Source organism: Heterocephalus glaber, unplaced genomic scaffold, assembly GCF_053883595.1.
Source record: "Heterocephalus glaber isolate CG9 unplaced genomic scaffold, H.glaber_assembly_v1.0 deba00001465, whole genome shotgun sequence".
In the NCBI taxonomy this organism is placed as follows: Eukaryota; Metazoa; Chordata; class Mammalia; order Rodentia; family Bathyergidae; genus Heterocephalus; species Heterocephalus glaber.
Window position 1 is genome coordinate 6,402,016 of NW_028258312.1, and position 27,970 is coordinate 6,429,985.

General features: G+C 34.1%; 1 protein-coding gene across 7 annotated transcripts in view; it reads right to left on the bottom strand.

The window, feature by feature from the left end:
* The window catches only part of Fer (FER tyrosine kinase), a 415,378-nt gene that overhangs the window by 134,502 nt on the left and 252,906 nt on the right, over nucleotides 1-27,970 (bottom strand). For all 7 annotated transcript variants that reach the window (XM_021255853.2, XM_013071121.3, XM_021255852.2 and 4 more), the window contains one exon: nucleotides 27,411-27,505. In XM_021255853.2, coding sequence (XP_021111512.1) covers nucleotides 27,411-27,505 — 95 coding nt within the window. The remainder of the gene's footprint in view (nucleotides 1-27,410; nucleotides 27,506-27,970) is intronic.

Consider the following 27,970-nt stretch of genomic DNA (forward strand, 5'->3'; position numbering starts at 1 on the left):
TTTTACTGATAAATGTATATATGGTTACAGATACTTATCTGAGGGCATAGTTGTTTTAAAGGAATTCCTACTTCTTGGGTCTTTATACATTCTCAAGCACCTTAGGAACAATATATGAAGAATATGATATGTGTAGAAATAAAATCATAGAGGTGTCTACCACTAAAAATGTTTTATTCAAGTGAGGAAGGTTAACATCACCAGTGATAACATGTGACTATCAGGTACTCCTGATAGAATGTGATGAAAATTTCACCTCTGTAGTATTTTTTTGAAACCTAAAAGTTCAATCTAATGATGGGGAAAAATGAAACAAATCATGGATGGAAAATAGTGAAAGGATATCTAGGTAATTCTTCAAGTCTGTTAAGATCAGGAAAAACAAGGAAAGACCAAGAAACTTGTAGAGTACAGGAGACTAAGAAGACTTGAAAATAAAATGAGAATATCATGTCCTATATTATAACTTGAAACAGAAAGAGGATATTAATTTAAAAAAGCAAGTTGCAATTAAAATGTGAAGTTTGATTTAAAAATGATTTTACTGTTTGTTTTTGTTTTGGTACCGGGGATCGAACTCCGGTCCTTGTGCTTGCACAGCAGGCAACGAAACCACTGAGCTAAATCCCCAGCCCTGATTTTACTGATATTTTAATAATAAGATTTAGACATACAAATTTAATACATTAGTATTTATAGAAAATTCAATTTAGAATTGATTTGAATATTTCTTAGAGGAAAACTGCCATATATAGTAAGTACTTGATATATATTTCTTGGTCAATGAATGGATGAAAAATAAATAATATAAAAACAATGTCTATTCTGAGCTACATTAAAGATACATGAAATAAAGTATACTTGACTTTCTCATATGAATGTTTCCTATCCATGGAATCAACCAACTTTTAAATTAAACACTTTTTGAATTACATCTGTATGGAACAGGTACAAACCTTCTCATGTCATTATTCCTTAAACAATATAATACAGTAACTATTTATAGAGCATTTATTTTATATTAGAATTATAAGTAATCTAGACATGATTTAAAACAAGAGAACATACACAGTTTTTATGGAAATATTACCCCATTTTTAGAAATGAGTATTCTCAGACTTGATTTCACAGGGTGTCCTGGAATCAATCAGCCATGGATACCGAGGGCACACTCTAATCCTGAGTATATTTCAAAAGAACTCCATCAATTATAATCAAGATGTCTCTCCTCCACTATAAGTAATCTTGAAATTGTTTAAAATTATTTGCTATTTTAAATTTGTTTTCTCTAAATACAGAAAACTTATCTACAGTGTGATTTTCCTTATACTTTTTTTCTACAGTCTGTCTTTTCCCAAACATCAAGTTTAAATCATAGTAACTAAGAATCTAGAGTCAATTCTTTTTCTACAACTCACCAACAGAGTGACCTTGTTCTGTGTTTATTTTTCCTCATCATTAAAATATCTGGCAACCAAAGTGCTATATTACTATACAGCTATTGTTAGTATTTTTGCTTATCATATGGGACTCCTAAATATCATAAGTTCTCTCTTTTTCAGCATTTCCAAAGTCAAGAATCTTTAAGGACAGATTATGAAACATATTTGGTAAAATTCTCCAACAAACTGGACTCAATTAGATAGACCTTAATTCTGAAAAAATGTGGCATGTCTTTTGTTCTTACATTTATATGACCAAGTAACATATGTTTTCTGTATTCTCTCTTAGTTTTTTAATAACTTTTTGCCAGCTTTACTTAAAAGCTATTTTTATTTGAGGGAGTATATGTTTAGGGAGATGAAAACTCTACTTTCATAATTAAAAAGGCATCATCTAGCATTTACAAAGAAAAGCATAGATTGACTGCCAAGGAGTCCAATTTACATTTAACAGGAAAACATGCAAATTTGAAGGTTTATTTGGGATAAGCTATTGTAACACACACACGCGCGCGCACGCGCGCACCACAAAACAAAAAAATCCCCAAAACTATAGAAGCATGTTCTTAGAATTATTGAGTATCCTAAGTTTATGTGTGCTGGTAGATGTGATAAAACAACTTTAATGTTCATTCTATACTTAAAATTATTTATGTCTGGAAACTGAAGTAAAGCAAACAAAATCTTTCAAATCTTTCATCTATTAGATTTTTAATTTCCTTAGCTATTTAGGCAGTACTCAAATAGACAAGCAAAACAAGAACAACAAAACAACCCTACAGCTCCTCTTTCTGAAATGAGTAACATACATACTCCTTCAATATTGTCTTGAAAATACAAAGATATTTTTAATGATCATTGACATCAATATCTGCCCTCCTTTTGGCTATAACCTTGTCATTTTCCTTAGAGTACTGCCAAAATCCATCCTCACTTGGACTCCAAAATTATCCTTCATAGCTAAATCATTTCCCACCTCTACCGTTAAACCATTTATAAATGTATCTTCAGTATACTCAAGGGACAGAGTCAGTTTGGCCAAAATATTTTATCATTTAACTGAGTCTTACATATTCTGGTACCCTATATATCCCAATATAATACAAAAATAGTTATTCAATTCATTCCTATCTGCCTTTGACAGTTTTTGATCTCTCAAAGATATCTTAACCTTCAAATCATCTACTTACTATTCGTCTTCCAACCTTGATTTATCCTGCTATAGATTTCTGTCCTTGAGAACAATGGTTTTGCTTGAACTAATTTCCTTCCACTGTTACTTCTATTACAAATGACTAATCTTTTATATCTCATCTCAGAAACATGTTCTCTTCTATATTTAGGGCTGGCTTTCAATAAAATATGTGGCCCATTGAAAGCTCCTGTTTATAATGCTATTGGGTTCATGTTATTTTTTCCCCTAGAATCTAAAGGCTTTATATTTGCAAGTATCAACAAAATTTTACTGATCTACACACCAATAGCACCCTTCATGTTAAATTAATATTTGTTTGGGAAAAGAAAAGTCTTTAGATTTATTTTTAGTTATTTAACATTCTGACTAAATCTAAACCAACTAGTACTTTGAAAATATTGAGAATTTTCAAAAATGGATATTATTTACTCTGAATTATCTAGGTGTTACAGGGATCTAAGAGCTCACTGAATTGAAAATGCAATCTATACTTAATGCTACTGATCAGTTCACACTAATTTAGCAGCAACTGATATTTACTAAAAAAATTTACACTTTTAAGAATGGTGGGGCCAGGGATTTAGCTCAGTAGTTTCACTGCCTACTGCACAACCACAAGCACCCGAGTTCAATCCCCGGTACCAAAAAAAAAAAGAAAAGAAAAGAATGGTGCTATGTTGTTTACATATATTATTTCACCTAACCTTTTAGATTATTTCCCCATTTTATAAATAAAGATGTTGAGAAGTAGAGTTCAAATAATGTACCTAAAGCTACATAGGAAGTATAAGGAGTACTGTGAGTACTTAAATCCACATACGGTTCCAAAGCCATTGTAGTCATGTTTACAGTGGCAAAAGTCACACACAAGTATACCACTTTCTAATGAGAGTTTTAGTGCATTATCAATTTCATTGAGCACTGCTTTCATAAGTGTTATAAGTAGGTAACTACAGAGCATCACAAATGATGACTGAGTTGATTAAAATTCTTTGGGATGGGCTATTCTTTCCCATCAAAATTTCTCAGTTTTCTAAATAAATCCTGAATTCATAATTGGGTATTCTGGGATGAAAAAAATTTGGTCAAAGAGGAAATTACAGAGATAAGAAACACTTTCCCAGGGTCTTAAAGACTGAAATGTGTGTTATGTTCACAATTAGATATGGGTTTTGCTTTGCTATTTATATATTTCTCTCCCACTCATTCCTGCTTTTATAAAAAATACTGTAAAGGCTTTGGGAATCATTGTCTCCATAGAGAGCCAGTATCTTTTCTAAAACTCTTTTGAGTTAGAATCTACTACTGCCTGAACTTGTTCTACAGGTATAAAGTCTGGGGAATAGTCAGGAATCTTCCCTCTATTGCATCTATTTAGATATTCAGACAATAGAATTTAGCCCAATATATTATCTCTACATGAGAGCAAATGCAACTGTAACCAAATCACAGCCAGGCATTTTGTTGCACCATCTACAATGCCAGCAACGTGGGGGGATCTGAGGTAGGAGGATCCCAAGTTCAAGCCCAGCCTGGGCAACTTAATGACTTAGCAAGATCTCATCTCAAGATAAAACAGAGCAAAAGGGCTAGGGATGTAGTTCATTGTAGAGACTGTAGGTTCAATCTTGGGTACTTCCAAAAGAAAAGGTTACCCCCCAAAACCCTCAAAATAATAACAAAAAAACACACCCCACACAAAAAAATTCTAACTCTACTCTAGTAGATGACCATAAAAACACAATTACCAACCAGTAAAACTGTTAAAGAGAATAAGTTAAATCTACATATACTAATATAAAAGGTCTCCAGGTTATTTTGTTAAGTAAAAACAAAAGATAAAAATATAAAGGACAAGTTGGTATGTATGGTAAGCATCATTTGTGTTAACAAAAAATATATAATCTTATATATACATATATACAGTATATGTTTATATTCATATAGAAAATTTCTGGAATGGATAAAATAATTAAACAAAAAAAGTTATAACATTAAAATCTCACAAACAGCCTAGTAAGAACAGCTGTCCACAAAAAGACAAACTAAGGAGAATGGAGTCAAGTTCAGAAAGGCAGCTTTTCACAATGCTCTTTGACAGTACAGGGAGGCATTTCACTACTGAACACCTAACTGCACTGAAAAGAAAACCCAATTTCTTACCCCCACCCATACATATGGCACTACTTTACCCCTCTCACCTTTCCAACTTCATCTTAGGCCAGCCTCTCCTAGGCTTACTGTGTCTCACTCTACCTATTTTCCTGCTCCATAGACACAAAAAGATTTTTCCCACCAAAGAACCTGTCATACGCCCTTCGATGTGCTTCCCTCAGCCTTTGTAAAGGTGGATTATTTTTATCTTTCAGATCTTAATGCAAACACCACCTTCTCTTAGAGATGTTTCATAAGGCCCCTAAGGTTAATGAGGCACCACCTGTCACCCTATCTCTGAGCAATACTTTTTTCCACAGTAAAATTTGAATACTAAACTCATTTGTAATTACTGTTAAATATATGTCTCTCATACTGCACATAATTCTTTGAGGGAAAAGACCACAGATGTATTTTTCACCAATATATTTTGTATGGAACATGGCTGGTATCCCGTAAGTATTTATCAAATAAGTAATACAAATCTCACAATAGTAGGTTTATAAAGAACAAAACATTTTTAAGAAAATGTGTTTCTGAGTTTCAAAGTCATTTAAATATGGAGGGATAATATACTTCCAATAAAAATAATAATTGTATTTATTTTTTATAAAATCAAAACTGTTTTAGAATATTTTAAAAGAATAACAAAGCTCCATTGAATTATAGCCTCATTAGTTAGAAATTCTGCTAAATTTAAGAACTTAAGAGTATAAATTTGACTAAAAGTAATTTCAATGAAAAAATATTTATAAATATTAACATATATTATCACCTACATAAAATTTTTTTACTTTAAAAAAAGCACTTTTGAAGATGTAAACAATTTCACAAAGAACTGGATATGGTGGTGCATACCTATAATCCAAGTAACTTAGAAGTCTGAAGCAGGAGAAGCACAAGTTTGATAAGTAACCTGGGCAATGTAGCAAGTCCCTGTAGCGCTGAAAATTTTTTAAAGTGCTGGGATGTACTTCAGTGGCAGAATGCCTCTGAGTTCAATTCCCAGTACTGCTAAAGAAACAAACAAATAAATAAAAAAGTAAAATAAAAAAGGTAAGTATTATTCAGTTCAACAAATGGCATGATATCATGATAGTTGTTAACTATGGGAAGGGTTTTCTCTTTAATTTATAGCTCCCAAAGTGGAAAATGTAGAGATTCAATCACTTGCTGGTAAAATATCATTTGTAAGATAAATTCATTTGGAAATCTTCATCAATGACCAGGAGTAGTATTGCTCCCCATTGTAACACAAACTAAAATCTAAGAGAAGAAAAAAGAGTTTTAAAAAACAGGCGCTAATCTGAAAATATTTAATACAGGTAATGTATTATACAAAATGATTAAAGATATTACCAGAAAGTCATTTCTTTTATCACTTTCATTTTGCTATATAATACTTTTCATTTGAATGTAGACGTTTTCTTGACACAGAAAAATTTAGGAAAATTTATTTTTTCAAGCAAAGTTTACATTTTCTAAGTGTATTTATTAGACTTTTAATCTCAGGCATAGCTGTGCTGGGTACTGAATCATATTCTCTCTGGAATTGAAATCTATACCTATAAATAGTACCAATGACAGTCAACTTCAGGTTTATAGAAAAGGCAAATGAAAGGCAATAAAGAAAAAAAGTTTCAGATACACAAAACCTTGTTATAATGACAATTTCTAATATTATTTTCATATTTTCAATGACAGGCTATACAATGCTTCATAGACAGTACAAAGCTTCAAGATGAATTTGTGAAGATGTTTTATGTTACACAGCATCTCAAAGCCTGCAAAGAGAAAAAGGACTACCAAAATGAGGAAAGAGATATTAAGTATGATCAGAAACCTGATGAAGTGAAAAAAGAAAAATGCATAATGGATTTTTCAGAAGTAAATAATTTTGCTGGTCATAAAAATGAGCATTTAGCAAGTAGAAGATTGATTTTATCCTTTTAGGTTTATTCAAATTTATGACAGGGAAGGAAGAAAAGGCAAATATATACACATTACTGTCTACTTAACACCACAAAATAGAGACTTGAAGGCCTAGAGGGCCTAAGAAATATTCAGTATTTTACATTCAATTTCTCATAACGTAAAACTCTATTTACCTTAGTTACCCTTTGGAAGCTAAGGACAGAAAGAATCTAGAACAGTCAGTTCAGTGTAATCACAAGTTAACTCAGACTTAAATAAATGGTTACTATGATCCAGAAGGCTTTACATAACTAATCCCCTTTCTCCCTAACTTTACCTTCTAGTACTCTCTTTTTATCCAGCTGTCCTTTCTATTCCATAAGGCCTTCCTCAGTCACTCTAACATTTCAGCCTCTATCTTAATTGCTATATTCCCCCTTCAATGCTTTGTTTTTCACACTATCCAACCTACTACATATTTTGCATATTTACCTAACATATTCTTTCTCCCATAAGTTAGAAGCTCCTTGAGAATAAGGTTATATTTTATCTATATGTGGAGGTCTTCTTGATCAATTTTCTTCACTTGCTATATCCCTCGTGTCCCTAATATCTGGCATTCACAATAATACCAGGCATTCAATAGCTATTGTATTTGTTGAAAAAAATAAATAACCCAATAGAATCCCTAGTTCTTATTTAACTAAAATTATATTAAATCAATATTGGTAACTATCAGTGGAGAGATTTATCGCCTTAAATATTAACCTATAAATATTAACATTTAGACTTTGGCTGTCATTTCTGAGTATAGAGACTAACTTACAACTAGAATAAGATAAAATTTTAAAGTAAAAGAAAGAATAGGCGCTCTCTGCTTTCCCTGCCTGCCAGCCCCAGGCAGCCTGAGCCTAGCTCCCAGCCCCAGCTGTAATGGCCAGGAAGTTTGTCTACATCAGCAACCTCATGGGGACCTGCTAGGATGCAGCCATCATGGGCTACAAGGACTTGTCCTCTGCCTGGGCTGCTGTTCCTGGAAAATCTTGGTCATAATCATGCCAGCTGAGGCAGATGATCTGGTTGACCAAGATTAGTCAACTTTTTGTGTGTAGGGATGAATGGACTGACATGTGATCAGGAATGTTCTGTGATCTGGGACTCACTCCTATAGGTGGAGATTGACCATGGAGCTTTGTACCAAGAATACCAGTAGGGGCCCCACCTTCAAAGTTGCTATTCTACGACTGGTAGAATGCTAGTCCTGCTGATGGGCAGGGAAAGTATCCATCATGGTCTGATCAAGAAGAAATGTTAAAAAACCTGCAGCTTGTTCCATGCGACCTTCTCTGCCCCCTCTCCTATCACTTCAAAAAGCTTTTGCTTCCCCTTCTTTCCACATGCACCCATTCATATGCTGTTTTTGTTTTAGGGGCCAGTGACCCACTTTTTTTTTTTTTTTGCTGTGAGCAGGGGCAAGGCTGATACCTCCTCTCTCCTCTCCATATCCCTCCTGTATATGTCAGTTTGTTTGCTTATTTATCGATAAAAATGAGTCTGCTGATTTTTTTAAATAACATTGCAGTATCTTTGGCTCACACCAATAAAAGAATTTTGTTTGGTTTATATATAATAGAATCTGAATACTTCTATATAAGTAGAAAATATAAAACAAAAATATAAAATAGTAGCATATCCACATATTTACTTCTACTGTCATCATAAAAACTGAGTCAAATGATAATTCAGTTATATTTTAATCAGGAAAAATTATATGGGCTCCCAACTATTTTAATGCAATAACTGTTTTCTTTATAATTCTGATAAAATGAAAAGTCTCACGCTAACAGGCACTGTCAGATTCACATATTTTGCATAGACTACTGGGAAAATTTGTAAAAACAAGTTGTTTTACCTAAGTCTGCTTTTTATTTCAGTTTACCACAGTTTTATTAGTCCTGCTCATGTCTCTAACGTTTGTGCCAAATATAAGTAGACTTTCAGCAACTTTCATATCACTTAAAATATCTCTGGCAGTTTTAAGACTTTCCTATGTATGCTAACAAAAACTGTAAACTATAACCTACAGAGCAATGGTAAAATCATCAGTATCTTTAAAGAAGTACTTGTCCACGTGAAAGGATGCCTATGTATTCATAACTCCCACACTTTTAATCATTAAGGATCTTCAAATAACATCATTTTAAGAACAGATTCAAGAGGAAGAGTATGATTCAGAGGATGTTTTGTCCTGCTCATCAGGCCATCTGCCTCTTTGCAGGAGGTTGTTACTCATAGGTACAAGTGCCATTAGAAACTCAGAACACAAAAAGCAGATGAGTAATACTGCTCAGATTATACAATGCATGTATGGTTCAAATGTACCATGAAAACTTAATAACATAACAACACTTGCTCACTGGAAGGAAAAAAAACCCTAGGCAATTTTAAAAACTCTTGTCAGAGAGGTAACACAATCATAGTTACATTTTTCATTTAATTTTGCTTATTTTTTCCTGGTTAAAGAATATGCATTAATTGATGGGAGTGGCCTGCTAGAAGAGAGGGTTCTACCTGAAAAAGAATGGAAGAAGGTCAATAAAAACCTGGTAGAATACCATGGTTATCAATTTATGTCACATGAATACTAAATCCAACTTCAAAGGATATTAGTACTTTCAGTGTCTGGAAAGATGGTCAGATTAAACTATTTCATTCATAAATGCTCTGGGATATGAAGCAGGAAATGGGGCTCAGAAAAAAAATATCAATTTAAAGATTTTATCTTTCCAGTTGTTTTGAAAATACTTTACATTAAAATTATCTACAATATAAATGGTTAAGTGGACGTGTTATTTTCATTAATGTAACATGCTTGAACTAAAAAGACAAAGACAGTTATGCCAGCTAACATACAAAAGTAATTCTTCTAAATTTAAATTTCCAATGTACTAATTTATAATTATACCCATTTATATCATATCTAAGTTGTTTTAAAGGAATATTCTATCCTCATCTCTAAAGAAAAAGTAACTTAAATGTTACTTTAAAAATTTCAGAGCTGTCAAGTATAATTTTGTAAAACATTAATTTGAGAATTACTCTGCTGTTCTTTTCCTTGACTTCAAAATTTACTACTGTGAAGTGGTAGTGTTACACAGCTAGCAATGGGTTAAAGTTCTATAAGGCAAGGTGCTGGTTCAGATTGTGAGGAAGTTCTTTAAGTGCCAGAAGCCACATTGCTCAATCCTTTGGTGGCTTGATTTATCCTTTCTACATTTATGAGAAGAGAAAGAAACACATGGCAGACAAGTATCGAGAGCCAATATGCAGGGATCTTATCACCAAAGGATCTGGAACTGTCATTTCCAGTGACTGCCTGCAGCTGTGATGTCATACAACCGAAACTGATCCTATTAAAATCACATAAAGAAAGATCGCTTCTTGGCCTTTTGCCTAAGATCCAGTGTAAAATCACATAAAGATACAAAATTTCTTAATAAGAGAAAAAAGTTTACTATTTAAAAGAACGTAAATCTTCCGATGAAAATTACTGAAACTAGCCACAGAAATTCCAAATGGAAATGAAAAATTAAAAACAAAAGAAATCCTGGAAGTTGAAAGGTCTCTATTGAAAGCTTAAATACATCTATGAGAAGAATATTAATAACCATGTATTTCCAAGCTGAAAATCTCTACACAATATAAACTGAGTGAGCTCAATTTCTTTTTCAATCATAAAGATGTCATGTAATAAAGGTGAGATATTTTGACAGTGTCTCAAAATCAGTGAAAACTGTTTAATACTAAGTTTCAAAACTGAAACTCACTTTATTTTTATTAGTCCATGTTTGCAGTATGTTTACACTCCTTATGAGGAGTTGGCCCATGCACATAACACATCTTAATTCTTTTTTTCACCCCTTTCCTTACCCTCCCTCCATCTCCTGATCCCCTTCTCATTTAAGAAACATTTATCTTCCTCCTTCCTACTACCTATATTTTATTTTGCTATTTATAATTTGGATTTCTCATATAAGAGTAATCATGTGATATTCAAGTTTGTGTGTCTGATTTATTTCACTAAGCATTATGGTCTTAAGGTACATCCAATTTCCTACAAATGACTCACGTTTATCTATCTTTATGGCAGAGTAGTATTCTATTGTGTGTAAATACCACAATTTCTTTACTCATTCATCTGTTAATCAACATACACACTGCTGCCAAGATTTAGCTATTATGAATTGGGCTGCTATAAACATGGGTATGCATGTATCCTTGTAATATGTCTTTATCGCTTTCAGGAAGATACCTAGAAGGTGAATAAGAATTTCTAGTTTTAGTTTTTTGAGGAATATTCATACCGATTTCCATAGTAGTTGTAGTAGTTTACATTCCCACTAACAACATAGATGGGTTCCTTTACTCACAGCCTTGCCAGTGTCGTTATTGTCTTCTTGATGATGGCCATTGTTTCTGGAGTAAGCAGGAAAATGGATATTGTTTTAATTTGCAATTCTCTAAGGGCCAGAGTTATGAAGCATTTCTTCATGTATTTATTGGCCACTTATACTTCTGTGAAGTGTCCAGTCATTTCACTTGCCCATTTTTTGATTGGGTCTTCAAATTTGATGGGGGGGGGGCTGCGCTACATTTTTCAAGTTCTTTATATATTCCAGATATTAGTCCTGTCTGAGGAATAGCTGGCAAAATTTTTCCCATTATGTAGGTTGTCTTCTCATTCTATTCGTTTTCTTCTTTTGCTGGGCAGCTTTTTAATTTGATATGATCCCATTTGTTGATTCTTGGTACTATATCCTATGTAACCAAGGTTCTGTTCAGAAAGTCCTTGCCTATGCCTATAGGCACGGGAATTTTACCTATTTTATCTTCAAACAGGTTAAGTGTTTTAACATGTTCTTGGTCCATTCTGATTTTAGTTTACATGATGAGAGATATGGATCTAGATTCAGTCTTCTGCATATAGACAGCTTCTTTAATTAACAGTGTGGATAAAACTGGCTATCTTTCCGCCAGTGTTTTTGGCTCTTTTGTCAAAGATCAAACATTTGAATGTGATTGAGATTGTTTCTGCATCCTCTATTCTGTTTCATTGATCCTCACGCCTGTTTTTGTGGCTGCTTTTATCACTGCAGTTTTGTAACATAACTTCAAGTCTGGGATTGTAATGGCTCCCATTTTGCTCGTTATTCAGAATTGCTCCGGCTATTGTAGGTCTCTTCAGGTTCCTTATGAATTTTAGGATTGTTTTCTCCAGTTCTGTGGAAAATGCTGTTGGTATTTTGATCGAGACTTTGTTAAATTTGTGTATCAATTTTGGAAGTATGGTCATTTAGACTCTATTGGTTCTGCCTATCCAGGAACAGGGGATACCTTTCCATTTTCTGATGTCCTCTGATTTCTTCTAGCATAGTGTAGTTTTCTTGTGGAGGTCATTCACTTCCTTAGGTTAATTAGTAAGTATTTAATTTTTCTTGGCGCTATTGTGAATGGTATTTTTTTCCTAATTTCTTGTTCAGTGGGTTCATTATTAGTGTACAGGAATGCTATAATTTTTGTGTGATTTTGTATCCTTCATTACTGAATCTGTTCTATGATTCTTCTATGCAGAGGATCATGTCACTTGAAAATGGTATTTTGACATCTTTCTTACATATATCTCTTTAATTTTTTTCTTGCCTAATTGCTCTTGCTAATGTTTCGAGTACTATGTTGAACAGGAATGGTGACAGTGGACATTCTTGTCTTGTTCCTGATTTTAGAGAAAAAGCTTTCAGTTTTTTCCTCATTCAATATTATGACATTATTTTGTCATGAATGGCTTTTACCAGATTGAGATAAGGTCCTTTACCTATTTTCTTCAGGACTTTTAATCATGAAAGGATGATGGATTTTGTCAAAGACTTTTTCTACATCTACTGAGATGACTATGTGACTTTTGTCCTTGCTTCTTTTTATATGATGTATTACCTTCATTGATTTGTGTGTGTTGAACCATCCTTGCATCTCTGGGATGAAGCCCACTTCGTCAGGATGTATGATCTTTTTGATGACTCACTGCATTCTGTGTCATGTATTCCTTGCATTCTGTCAGTATATTGTTGGGTATTTTTGCACCTATATTCATTAAAGAGATTGGTCTATGAATTTGGTTTGAGGATTCCCAAGAATCATGCATCTGTGTGAGCAGAAAATGCACCAGACAATATAACATTCTGGAAGTTCCAGTAAGTTCTGAACTCAAAGCAAACATCTAAGTCAAAAAGTATATCCAGGTAAAAAGAAGGCATAGTTTAAATCTCTATAAAAGACAGAAGACTTGTATCTGTTGCAGCTTTTTAAATTTACTCACTCTATCCAGGATCTGCACAGATACTGAGGTACTTGGCATCCAAGGTCCTTAGTCTCCTATCCACCATCATGTTTGTGGCAGCCCTAATTTAGCTACATATATGAAAACAAATGAGTGTTCTGGATCATAAATACTTCTTTACTATAAATTGTGGCTTTCCACTTAAAATATAGGCTCTCATTTGAATTCCTACTAAATAAAGAAAAATAAAGGATCTTTATTTTTTTGTCTGAAAAATAAAGGATCATCTTATAGTATAGTGAGTTTTTGTTCTTTTTTTAGAATTTCCCAATGTCATTTAGAATTAATTTTTGATTTTACTTATCCAGCAAACAATAAGCAAATAAGCAAGCAGACATTGTATTCATAATTCAAGAGATGACGCAAATGAAGACAGCATCATCTTTGAGTATTCACTCTCAGCTTGAATTCTCAAATGCTTATAACCTCTTCAAACATTAGTCTGGTTAAAATTTATTTGGGATTTATTATTTCAAGGAGCTCAGTTATCTGACAAGAACAGGAGCATATTAAACCTGTGCATAATACAATTTAGAAGTGGTCTGCATATTAGACAATAAGCAGTTATCAAATCTTGCTTTTAACCTACCAGTTTTCTCAGTCTTCCCTCTACAGCTTGATTCCCAGTGAAGAGAAAACTAACTCAAACAAAAATTTTCCTTTTTAGTGAAAAAAGCTATTTACTTATCTATGCACAAAGTTGAGAAATTACAGAATGCAGATCTGGTCATCAGAGTATCTTGTAAAGGTGTTTTGCTTAAATCTTCATTTGTATTTCATAAAAAGATTACAAATTTTAACTTAAATATTTCATGACAAAAGTAGATCTAGAAAGAGTACTATTTTTCCCACTTTATATTTAATTGATGCTGACAAGACTCTCCCTGAACTTCACTTATTTATAAATGGACATAATATCTAGTAGAACAAATGACAATGTTAAATGATGGTCATGTGTCAGGAGCAATGCTACATAATTTTAGGGAAAAATCATTTGATTAGGCCTAGTTCTTCAGCCTACAGGCCAGCTATGGCATTCTGAGACATAATTCCATTTTGGCCTCCTGTCACTACTGAGACCTCAATGATCCCCTGATGCTGTGATGCTCCAGGGCAAGACCACATCTGAGGGGGACTCCCTGGGAGGAACCAAATCTTCATCTGCATAGTTCCTCATTGTTCTTGGATTTCCTCTGCCCCCCAGTCTTTTGTTACACCTTGTTTATCCCAATGTGAGGTACTGAACTCTCTGCATTTCATTTATTACATTTGTTTCTGCCGAGGTACTGAATAAAAGGTGCTGCAAGCTAGGGGTCCTTGTCTTTGCTGCCCAGAGCAGCACTGATCAGACTCAAAGCTCAGCTTCTTCTCAAAGTCTCATTTTTCTACCTTTCCTGTAATTCGCCCTGTGCTGCCCTGGCTCGCAGGAGACTAGGACTTACTGCAGAGGTTTTAGAAACGTCCCCTTTCCCTGTTCCCTACAGTCATGCCTACTGTAAAATATTATGTAAATTTAAGATATATATTATCATTTAATTATACAGTATAAGAATAAAGATTACCTTTCTCTCATGCCTTTTATAAAAAGGACAGAAGCCAGGCATGGCAGGGCATGGCTATAATCCCAGCAATCAAGAAGGATTATGGAAGGAAGACTAAATTTAAGCCCAACCAGGGCAAGTTAATGACACACAGTTTTGTTTGTTTGTTTTTAGGTACTGGGGAATGAATTCAGGACCTCAAGCTTGCCAGGGAGGTGCTGTGCTGCTGAGCTACATCCCTGGCTATAACACACTGTTTTAAAATAAAAAGTATAAAGAAAGGTTGGGGATATAGCTCAGCACTAAAGTCCTGGGTATGTGTGGGAAAGGACAGCTAAAAATTAAAATATACAAATGAATCATCATAAATGATGGAGAAAAGGGAGGAACTGAAAGTGATCTTTGTGCTTCCCAGTTTGTTCTCTAGTCATTCCAGGCTATGGAAATCTATAGTTAAGAGAAGCAGAGGCAGGTTCAGGCTAAAGTTTTGACTGGATTATGGCAATCATTTTAATTACTTTTTTTTCTTAGCCAATTATAAAACAAGAAAATGGGAACACAAAGTATTTCTGTTAAGCTCTCTAATGTATTTATGCATATGTACATATGTATGTGTGGCATACACACAATCACAGTATATATTCCTTACAACAACTCTATTCTTATTTTACAGATAAACAAAGCTACAGGATGATTAAAAGTAAGCTGAGTAAGGTCACATAACTTACAAGTGATAAAGCTGAGCTTTCAGCCAAAACTGCCTGGCTTTTGAGCTTTTGTTTTCCCTGAGGTATACTGGTTTACTTTACATAAAATTCACCTGGCTTAATGTATAATTTAATGAGTTTTAATGAATTCAGAATACTGTCACTTCTCCCTTATATCAATTTCTGAATATTAAAAATGCTTATAGTCTTAGGGTAAACCATGCGTGATCATGATTTTTAAAAATGTCGTTGAACTTGTTTTGATAAAATTTCTTATGATCATGAGTGACAACAGTCTGTAGTTGTTTTGCAATACATTTGTCTGGTTTTAGAAAAAGGGTAGTCCTGTCCTCAAAGAATGAGGTAGAAAGAGTCCTTAACTTTCAACTTTCTCAATAGATTTACAAAGAATTGGCACTATTTTCATGAAAGTGAAGTCATCTTGGCAAGAAGTTTTCTTTGAGAAATTTTAAGTGACAAACACAATCCTTTACAACAAATGAAGCTAGGTTATGTTATCTATTTCTGCATAAATGATATTTGGTAAGTTATGCCTTTTAGGAAATTTGTCCATCTCATATAAATTGTTGAATTTATCTGCATAAAGTTGTTTATAATATTCCCTTATTCTTTTAATATCTGTAGACTTTAAAGCAATGTCACCTCTCTCATTCTTGATATTGGTGATTTGTCATTTTTTCTTTCCTGACCAGTCTTGTAGAGGTTTCTTAATTTTATTGATCATAGTAGCATATCCAAATAAGAATTCCCAAAGTCAAAGTCCAGGAGTTTTTCCTCTAGGTTCTCTTCCAGGAGTTTTGTAGTGTATGATCTTATATTTAGGTCTTTTACCTATTTTGAGTTGATTTTTGTGTAGGGTGTAAGATAAGGATCTAAATCTATCCTTCATATTGAAACCCAATTTTCCAGCAATATTTATTGAAGAAAGTATCCTTTCTTTGTTATGTTCTTGTCAAAAATTAGTTGACTACATGTTTGGATTTATTTTGGAGGTAAAGACTTGTTATAAAGCCACAGCCATTAAGAAAGTGCAACATTACCATGAAGACAAAAGGACTGATTAAAAAGATTGAATTTTTATGGCCCACATATATAACCATAAAAAATGGATTTCAGCTTCATATAAAAGGGTAAATCAGGAAAGAAAGAATTGTCATTAAAACAAATGATGCTAAAACTGACAAGAGCTAATGTTTAGAAGAGGTGTATATGTCAATCAACAGACCAATGGACAAAGAAAATGTGGTATTTATACACAATGCAGTACAACTATGCCATAAAAAAAGATAAACTTGAGTCATTTATAGGAAAATGGTTGCAACTTCAGACCATGTTAAATGAAATAAATCAGACACATAAGCTTAAATATTGTATGATTTCTCTTGTATGTGAAACTCAAAATATAAGTAAATTATAGAGAAAAATAAAAGATAATAGGAAACAGGGGAGAGAGATCTTTAGCATAAGTGAAGGGACCAAGAGATGGAGAAAGGTAAGAGAGGAGGGGGAGGAGATAAAAACCAAAAATCTGTGTTAGGAACATGTACCAACTTCCACAATGAACATAATTACATACTGTAAACATGTACAAGAAAGAAAAGAGAAGAAAAGAAAAGAAGGTAATACAACTGGATATCTAAATGCCAAAACACAAACTTGAAACCATTCCTCAGAACATATACAAAAATTTGACATTGATCTTAAACTCACATATGAATTTTAAAGCTTTGAAACTTCTAGTAATAATAAGAAAATTTTGTGACCTTGGACAAAACAAAGGTCTTTTAGAACACTGAAAGCTTGATTAATAAAATAATTAGACTTTATCAAAATTAAAAATAACTCCTCTTGAGAAGACACTAACAGAAAATAGAAAAGCAGGAGAGACACTGAGATGAAAAAAGACTTGTGTCTGGAATATATAAAGAACCAAGACTCAATTATAAAGGAAGAAACAACTCTGTTTTGTTTTGTTTTGGTACTGGGAATTGAACTCAGGGACTCGTGCTTGACATGCAGAAACTAAATTTCTGGCCTATCATTTTTCAATGGACAAAGGAGTTGAAGACGTTCTTGACCAAAGAAGGTACACCAATGGTAATAAAGGAAAAAAGAAACAACAAAAAAAACCCAAAAATCTTCCACATCATTAGTCAGTGGACCAAGACAAATAAAAATCTCTTTACATGATATTAGAAAGAATGACCAGACCATGTGTTAATGATGATGTAGAAGAACTAGAACTCTGATAGACAGCCCTTGGGAAAGTTAACTGATGTCCTCACTTTTGAAAGCCATTTGATAGTTTTTTAAAAATTTAAGAATACTCCCAGCACAGAGGAGGAGGCTTCCGGGCCTCTGTACCATGACTCCCAGCTCAAAAGAGAAGGCTTCTGGGTGCCAAACCACCACTCCCAGCACAGAGGAGGCTTCTGGACTGCTGTAGCACTGCTCCCAGCACAGAGGAGGAGGTTTCAGGGCCACCATATCACCACTCCCAGCCCAGAGGAGGAGGCTTCTGGGCTACAGGACCACCACTCCCAGCACAGAGGGGGTGAGCCGCACAGGCACCAGTAGTACACCACCACCACCACCCCCCTGTCCAAATGGGAAGACATGTAAACAAGCCTCAGAACCAGACTGCAAGATCACCTACAGCAACCCCAAAGGGAAATGAAATGGAACACTCTGATACTCAACCACCTGGACTCCCTGAACTAACAACAAAACAGGATCGGGAAAAAATGTAATCAGAAATACTTTCTACATAACAGAAGAGATTGTACCCATAGTGTAAGACATGATTAATAAATCTAGAGAAGATACAGATAAAAAAATAGAGAAGCTGAGGAACATGACGGAATCCCAACATAGGAAACAAATGGAATCCATAAAACAGATACAAACAGATTTCCAGGAGATTTAAAACTCCACTGAAAGTCTACACAGCAAATAAGCCAATGTGAGGACAAAATTTCAGATATAGAAGATAAGATTCCAATTAGTGACCAGGAAAAGAAAAATTGCTTTAAAATTGTAAGGGACCACAAGAAATCAATCCTCCAGCTGCTAGATGATGCATAGAAGAATAACATAAGACTGATTAGAGTCAATGAAGAAACAGGAGAGAGTGCAGATGACATAAAAAAACTGTTCACAGAAGTGATGGCAGAAAACTTCCGAAGCAGGGGAAAAGAACTTGACATACAGATAAGTGAGGCATATAGAACAGCCATCAGTTTTCATCAAAAAAAAATCTACACATAGGCATGTCATTGTTAAGATTCCAGAAACCCAACAGAAGAACAAATTTCTACAAGCAGTTAGAGAAAAGAAACAAATCACATACAAAGGAAAGCCCATCAGAATCGCAGGAGACTTCTCAATGCAAACCCTCAAGGCAAGAAGAGCTTGGAGTGATGTATTTCAAGCCCTAAAAGAAAACAGCCTCCAACCCAGATTGATGTACCCTGCAAAACTATTTTTCAAAACTGATGGAGAAATAAGATACTTCCATAACAAAGAGCACCTTAGGAACTTCATAAATATGAAACCAACACTCTAAAAATTTTAGACGATATCCTAGAAAAGACAATGAGGATCACAACCCCAGGAAGCACAGCAGAATGAATCCATATGGCACCACAAGAAATTAAATGTAAAGGGGGAGAATCCAACAAAAAGAAAAAGTCATGGCGATGATAACTCAATATGTATCAGTTATAACCATCAATGTTAATGGTCTCAATTCACCAATCAAAAGAAACAGATTGGGAGAATGGGTCAAGAAGCAAGATCCAACAATGTGCTGCATAGAAGAAACATACTTAATTCAAAAAGAAATTCATAGACTGAAAGTTAAAGGGTGGAAAACAATACTCCATGCAACAGGAACCCAAAAAAACCCAGCAGCAGCTATCCTCTTTGCAGACCAAGTGGATATCAAATGCACACTGATTAAGAGACAAAATGAAGGACACTACATCCTTGTGAAGGGAACAACCCAGAGGAAGAGATGACAATCATAAATATCTAGGCACCAAACACTAGTGCACCCAACTATATAAAACAAATACTAATGGAAATGAAAAGTCATATAAGCACTAATAAAATAGTAGTGGGGGAACCTCAATAACCCACTGTCACAAACAGATAAATCAACTACACAAAAAACAAGCAATGAAATACTAGAACTCAATCAAACTCTTGAACAAATGAGCTTAACAGATGTTTACAGAGTGTTCCACCCCACAAAATCAGAATACACATTCTTTTCAGCTGCACATGGGCTGTTCTCCAAAATATACCACATACTTGCTCACAGAAGATGTTTAAGTAAGTGCAAAGGAATTGAACTTATCCCCTGTATATTATCAGACCATAGTGCGATGAAATTGGAGATCAGAGGCAAAAGAAAATGGAAGAATTTCATAAAAACATGGAAACTGCACAACATACTTCTGAATAACCAATGGGTCACAGAGGAAATTAAGAAATCAGAAAGTTCCTTCAAATAAATGACAATGACAATACAACATATCGGAATCTATTGGACATAATGAAGGCAGTCTTACGAGGGAAATTCATAGCAGTGAATACATATATTAGGAAAACAGAGTGAGTCCAATTAAACAAACTGATGCTGAAACTCAAGCTTCTAGAAAATGAAGACCAGGAAAAAGCCAAAGCTCATACAAGGGAGGAAATTATAAAGATCAGAGCACAAATCAATGCAATGGAGACTAAGAAAACAATACAAAAAAAATCAATGAAGCCAAGAGTTGGTTCTTCGAAAGAATCAACAAAATTGACAAACCTTTAGCCAACCTTATCAGGAAAAGGAAAGAAAAGGCCTAAATCCATGCAATTAGGAATGAAAAGGGTGAAATTACAAGAGACCCAGCAGAAATCCAGAGGATCGTCAATATCTACTTCCAGAACCTATACACCAATAAGATGGAAAACACAGAAGAAATGGACAGATTTCTAGATATGTATGAATTACCAAAGTTGAATGAAGATGACCTAAAAATTCTAAACAACCCAATATCAATCAATGAAATTGAAAATGTAATTAAAAACTTGCCAACTAGAAAAGCGCAGGTCCTGATGGCTTCATTGCTGAATTCTACAAGACATTTAGAGAAGAACTACTGCCACTACTCTTTAAACTCTTCAATGAAATTGAAAGGGAAGCAATACTACTGAATTCAATCCTGGAAGCAAGCATCAACTTGATCCCCAAAGCAGAGAAAGACCCAACCGAAAAGGAAAACTATAGGCCAATCTCACTAATGAACATAGATGCAAAAATCCTTGATAAGATACTGGCAAATAGAATGCAGAAGATCATCAAGAAGATCATACACCCTGACCAAGTGGAATTCATCCCAGGGATGCAGGGATGGTTCAACATATGCAAATCAATCAATGTAATACACTATATTAATACAGCCAAGGACAAAAACCATATGATCATCTCCATAGACGCAGAAAAAGCATCTGACAAAATCCAACATGAATTTATGATAAAAACCCTACAAAAAATTGGAATAGATGGTCTCTACCTCAATCTGACAAAAGCCATCTATGAAAACCAACAGCCAATATCATACATTTCAAAAACTGAAATGCTTCAACACTAAAATCAGGAACAAGACAAGGATGTCCACTATCACCAATCCTGTTGAATATAGTTTTGGAAACATTAGCCACAGCAATTAGACAAGAGAAAGAAATAAAAGGAATAAAGATAGGAAATGAAGAAGTCAAATTGTCATTATCTGCAGATGACATGATACTCTATATAGAAGACCCCAAGAATGCCACGAAAAGTCTTCTAGACTTAATAAGCAAATTCAGTAGAGTAGCTGGATACAAGGTCAACACCCAAAAATCAACAGGTTTCCTCTACACAAACAACAGACTCACTGAGACAGAAAAAGCCGAACAATTCCCTTCACAATAGCATCCAAAAATCTGAAATACCTAGGAATCAACCTAACAAAAGAAATCAAAGACCTCTTCTCTGAAAACTATAGCACTCTGAAAAGAGAGACTGAAGATGACATCAGAAAATTTCAGAAAGTCATCCCCTGCTGCCGAGTAGGAAGATCAACATAGTGAAAATGGCCATACTTCCAAAACTTCTATATAGATTCAATGCAGTCCCAACTGAAATCCCAGCAGCATACTTCATGGACCTTGAGAAAACAATCCAAAAATTCATTTGGAACAAGAAGAGAACCAGAATAGCAAAAACAATTTTAGGTAACAGAGACATGGCAGGGGTTATCACAACCTCATCTTGAAATTATACTACAATGCTACTGTGATAAAAACAGCATGGTACTGGCAAACAGACCTGAGGACCAGTGGAACAGAATAGAAGATGCAGAAACAACTCCAAACACATTCAGCCATCTTGTCTTCGACAAAGGAGCCAAACACCCTTACTGGAGGAAAGATAGCCTTTTTAATAAATGGTCGTAGAAAAATTGGGTTTCAACTTGCCAAAGATTAAAACTAGACTTACATCTCTCATCTTGCACTCAACTACAGATGAACTGGATTAAAGATATAAATATTAAAATAGGAACGCTAAGTCGTCTGGAACAGAGGTTAGGTAGAATGCTTGAAGACACTGGTGTAGGAAAACATTTTATGAAGAAAACCTCAGCTTCCTGTGAACTAGCACAAACAATCAACAAGTGGGAGTTCTTCTTACTAAAAAGCTTCTGCACAGCAAGAGAAACCACCAGCAGTGTGAAGAGACCACCCACAATGTGGGAAAAATTTTTCACCTGCTGTTCCTCAGACAAAGGTCTACTATGTAGAATCTATAAAGACCTTAAACAAATCAGACCTCCCAAATTTAAAAACCCAATCCAAAAATGGGCAACTGAAATGAACAGATATTTCTCAGACAAAGAAGTAGAAATAGCAAATGAACATAAAAAAATGTTTAAAATCACTGGTCATTTGAGAGATGCAATTGAAAACAATGCTGAGATTCCACCTCACTCCAGAAACAATGGTTGTTATCATGAAATCAACCAATATCAAATGCTGGCCGGGCTGGGGGGAAAGTGGAACCCTGCTCCACTGCTGGTGGGAGTGTAGATTGGTGGAAATCAGTATGGAGATACCTCAAAGAACTAGGATTGGAAGTCCCATTTGACCCAGCTATTCCCATGCTGGGGATCTTCCACCAAAAATTAAAAGTATCATACCACAGTGATATATGTGCACCCATGTTCAGAGCAGCACGGTTTGTAATAGCTAAAACTTGGAAACAGAGCAAATGCCCACCAACTGGAGACTGGATAAAGAAAATTTGTTTTTTTTTATAAAATGGAGTACTACTCAGCCATAAAAAATAAGAAATTAGAGACATTTATAGCTAAATGGATCCACATAGAGGAGATACTCTTTTGTGAAATAAATAGGACACACGGGTAAATACTCAATAGTTTCTGTAATGTGAGAAACTCAATGTGTAAATAAGGATTATAAGGTATAATAGATAATGTGAAATACAAAGAAAAGGGGCAAAGGGGAAGTGGGAGGGGTAGCGGAAAGGAAAGAAAGGAATGGAAATAATATGAGAAAATGAAAAAATGGAAACAAAGTCTTTATAAAGAGGGAGAGGTGGAGGCATTGAAGGGAGGGTTAGGTAAGGGGGAAAAAAATAACCAAGAGAGATTATGTAAAGGTGCAAATTTCCAACGATGAATGTCATTATATTGTATACCTAAAATGTACCAATAAAATAAAATTTTTTAAAAATTTAAGAATAAATTCCATATGATATAGTCATTCTCCTTACTTGCAGGTAGTTTCCCAAGAAAAAACCCCACACATCCATATAAAGACTTGTACAGGAAGGTTCGAATAAACTTCATTCTAATAGCCCCAAAGTGAAAATAATACAAATGTCTATCGCTAGCTGAATGAATACAATATGGTGTATTCAAAAAATGGATTCTACTCAGCAGTATAAAAGTATGACTTGAAATATTGATATGCATTACAACATATATTAATCTCAAAATAATTGCAGAGAGGAAGAATGTTGACAAGTAATTATATTATTGAATTTATACAAGATTCTATGAAGTCTTAACTAATTTAAAGTAACAGAAAGCAGATATAAGACAGTATGCTATATTTACAGAATGGTCTATTACTCATCCAAAAAGGATAAATTTCAGTCATTCATAAGAAAAGGGATGCACTGTGAGACCATAATGTTAAGGGAAATAAATCTGACACAAAGGATTAAATATTGCTTAATTTCACTTATATGAGAAACCAAAGTATAATCTAAAGAGCAAAATGAAAGACAGATTATAGGAAACAGAGGTAGACCTTTTACAAATGGGAAGGGAATCTAGAGATAAAAGGCAAGGTATAGTAATGGAAAGAAGCAAAAAGGACTAAGATGTGGTATGTTCATGTACCAGTTCCCCATGGTGAATGTATTCATTATGCACTGCAAACATGTACTAATGAAAAAAAACTTTAAAAATGATAGCAGATAAGTAGGTGATTAGTACAGGCTTAGACAGGGATACAGGAAGGGACCAGAAAGAGGCCTAAGAAAATTTGACAGCGATAGATGTGCTTAGTTGTGGCAGTGGTTTCAAATATACATACAAATGTCCATACTTACATAATTTACACATATTAAACCACTGTACACACACACCAATAAAGTGTAAAGAGAAAAAAGTAACAAATTATGGATACTAAAAAGAAAGATGTTTGGCCGGCAATTTTTCCAAAATGATTGAAATGAGTCTATTTAAAGAAAAAAACGTTTTTTTGCCAGTGATACAACCAAGCTTTCAAATGAAAAATAAAATTTTAGAGAACATTTATCTGCCATCATGAGCTTGCCCTGCTCCCATTACTTTTCTGCTCAGACTAGTTGTGACATTAATGAAGATGATCTTAGTTGTTATAATGAATTGTGTCACTATTCTGAAGATCTCCACAACCTGATGTCCTGATATTTTCCAAATGACTGAAGTACAATGGTACAAAATCATGAATGCGTAAAAGATGCAATTAAATTGCAAAATCAAACAACAGACTTAGATTAACTATGTATAACATGGCTTCTGACTCCATAATGCAATTAGCCTTTAAGAAAATTTACCAAAATCTACTGTAGTAGGCAGAATATGAAGATGGCCTCTCAAGTATATCCCCCACCTAATGCCTGGATTTACGAATGTGATTAAATATCATTCTGATAATTATATTCTGTCACCCTTAAAATAAGGAGATTATCCAGGTGGACATTATCTAATCATGTAAACCCCTTTAAAAAGCAGTTTTCTCCTTCAGGTAACAGAAAAAGAAGTCAAAAATATTAAAAACACTTGAAGGATGTGACATGGGAGTGCTGGCTTTGCAGATGCAGAGACCACGTGAGAAGGAATGCAGGCAAACTTAAAGAACTAAGAGACTCCCCTGTTGACAGCAAGTAAAGAAACAGGAACTTCAGACCAAGAGCTGCAAGGAACAGAATTCTGCCAACGACTGAATGAGCTTGCTAGTAGATTCTTTTCCCACAGTCTACAGATAAAAGCGCAGACTCACATCTTTATTTTGGCTTCATGAGAAACAGAGCTGAGAACGCAGTCAAATCTGCCTCAACTTCTAAACTGTGTAACTGTGATGTAATAAATGAATGTTGCTTTAAGCTTCTTGACTATGATAATGTCATACAACATTAAATAAGAAGCTAATCCATTTACCATAAATCAAAATACACAATTCCATTAAGTTTCTACCCTACTTCCAAAAGATTCTTACAAGGAGTCCAAATTTATTTGGCATTGTTTACAAAAGGATAAAGAAAATAAAGTATTCATAGATGAAGAACTGATTGGACAAATTATGTAAATTTACAAAATAGAATACTCTATGGCCATTACAAAAAAAAGTAGAAGTATATGAATGACTATGAGACAATAATACTATCCCAAGTAATATTAAGAGGAAAAAAGGATCTGACCTTATAATCGTTTTTCTTATAATTAAAAAGATTTGGGGCCAGAGATTTAGCTCAGTGGTGCCGGTGCCCGCCTGGCAAGGTCTGGAGTTCAGTCCCCGGTACCAAAAAAACAAAACAAAACAAAACAAAAACGATTTGTACAAAATTAAGGTACCTAAATTAAACATTTTCCCAGGAAAAAAAAAAAAAAAGACACCAGAGCTGACAGAAAGTAAAGAAAAAAAAACTGGCATTGGGATATAATTAGAATGCTGAGTAGAAAGCTTTAATTTATAATTTACTTTGTATTTTTAAATGAAGTATTACAAGAGAAGTTACTTGTTAGTATCTAGATAAACACTTCCTTGTCTTTCATACAAAGCAAACTTTTGTTTTATTCAACTTAGATTTGCCATCTGGAATCTGCATCCATGCTCCTTTAGCCATCCAGGGTAACAGAGGTCACCTTTCCTCATCAAGTTAGCCACACCTCCCAAATTTAAACTTCTCAGTGCCAATTCCTTAATAAGGGGCTTCATCTGCACCTGTGTGAATATTCACATAGTTCATGTTCATAATGCTATTCAATTGTTCTTAAAAATGTGGACTGTACTTTCACCTTTTCTTAACGATATCGAAAGCTATGAAGATAATAGATCATAAACTGTGCAAACCATTTCAACGGACAATGTACCTAACAGACAATGCTGTCTCAAGAGAATGAAGATGATTATGAAGATGATTAAATTATATATTAATACTGGCAATATTCCAATAGGAAACAAAGTAATTGGATGAAACAGGATCAACAATCCTGAATAGTATGTTATGCTTTATATCTAGGACTATGGTTTATATCCCTAAAGCCTCATGAGTTCATAGATGGGGGTCTGGGAAAGTGATTGGATTATGGGAGTTTATACCTGGCTTGCTAGTAGGATGTGGGGTCTGGTCTGAAGAAGGTTAGTGAAGGCATGGCTTGGGAGGGTTTATCTCCTTCCCTTGATATCTCTCTCTGTCTCTTTTTTACCTTTCCCTCTGCTTCCTGCACACCATGCCATAAGCTGTTTCACCTCTGCCATGCCACTCTGCCATGCTGTCCTGCCTTGGAGCAGTGGACTGTGGAATGAAAGAGCTACAATCTGTGAGCCAAAATAAACCTTTCCTCCTTTAAGTTGCAAGTATTTGGTACTGTATCTCAGTGATAAGAAAAGTGACTAAGACATAGTAAAACAACTATATAGACAATATGTAATGGGCAATCTATAATACTAGGTTTACTTCGCATATTTTAAAGTTAAAAATAATTTTTCATATGCCTTTCAATTTTTTCTTTTAAAATGAATACTTATTAGTGGTAAAAACAGAAAAAGTAAAGCAAAATTGTTTTGTTATTAAATACTCTATTTCTAAACTTATCAAGATCAAATTATACCTATTTTCTACAAGAGGAAGATGGACAATGAGAAAACTTAAAAACATACTACATGGTTTGAAGTCTTTCTCTGTTGTCACAAGTTGCTAGCTAAAAGATCTGAAGGCATTGAAAGTCACCAGAAAGAAATACCAGAAGAAATTCCTAGACTGATCACCTTCTCATTTGAAAGAAGTGACCCTCAAAGCACCATTATATTACATATATTTATTTTTCAAGAGAATACGTAGAGATGTACTTTAAAATGGTATCCAAGTAGTAAATATAAGATAGAACTATCAGTGTTATAAAGTCACACTAAGTAAACTGATTTTTTTCTAAAAAGCTCTTCACACATAAACATTATATATAACTGAATTTCATGTATAACTACACTCCAATAAATCTGTCTCCAAAAAATGTTGGCTGACATTTTCTAGAAAACAGTGAAGTGTTATAGCCTATAAAAATACTGAGTATATGTACAAGCTCTTTGTCATCAGGAAAATGTTAAACAAAATCCTTGGAAACTTTACAAGGAGAAATCAGAGAGATTGAAAATAAAAAAGTAATAAAACATGACATTAAAATGTCATCATGCAAACCTCTAAAATCACATTACCTGGAACCAGTTCCATAATGATATAGACAGGCTGTCTTTGTGTGCAAACTCCTATAAGTTTGACAATATTAGGATGATCATATTGCTTGAGAATTCTGGATGAGAGAAAAATATAAGAATTCTCATCATTTGAATAAAAATGAGTAAAGCATTAATTTATAATAATGAATAAGGTATACAAATAGAAAATACTGTAGTCACAATTCAATTTTTAAAACATCGGTATAACCCCAATTATGATAAGTGGGAGGAATGCATAAAAGTATTAATAAATATTGGCAAGATAAGATAGGTACAGATGAGTTTGTGCTTCTTAATTCAATTAAATATTCATTTAAAAGTTCTCCACTCTGCATGATTAACAATCATGTTAAATGGGAATAATCTAGTTTGTAAAAATAGGTAAAGCTCCCTTTAAGTATCTGGTTTTATCCACCATTGCAAAAAAAAATTATACTGCTAAATGCTATAGAGAGTAACTGCATTAGATTTTATAACAGTTAAATATTTTCTTGAACACAATTTCAAAATGGTAGAAACACAAAAATTTTGAGAAAGTT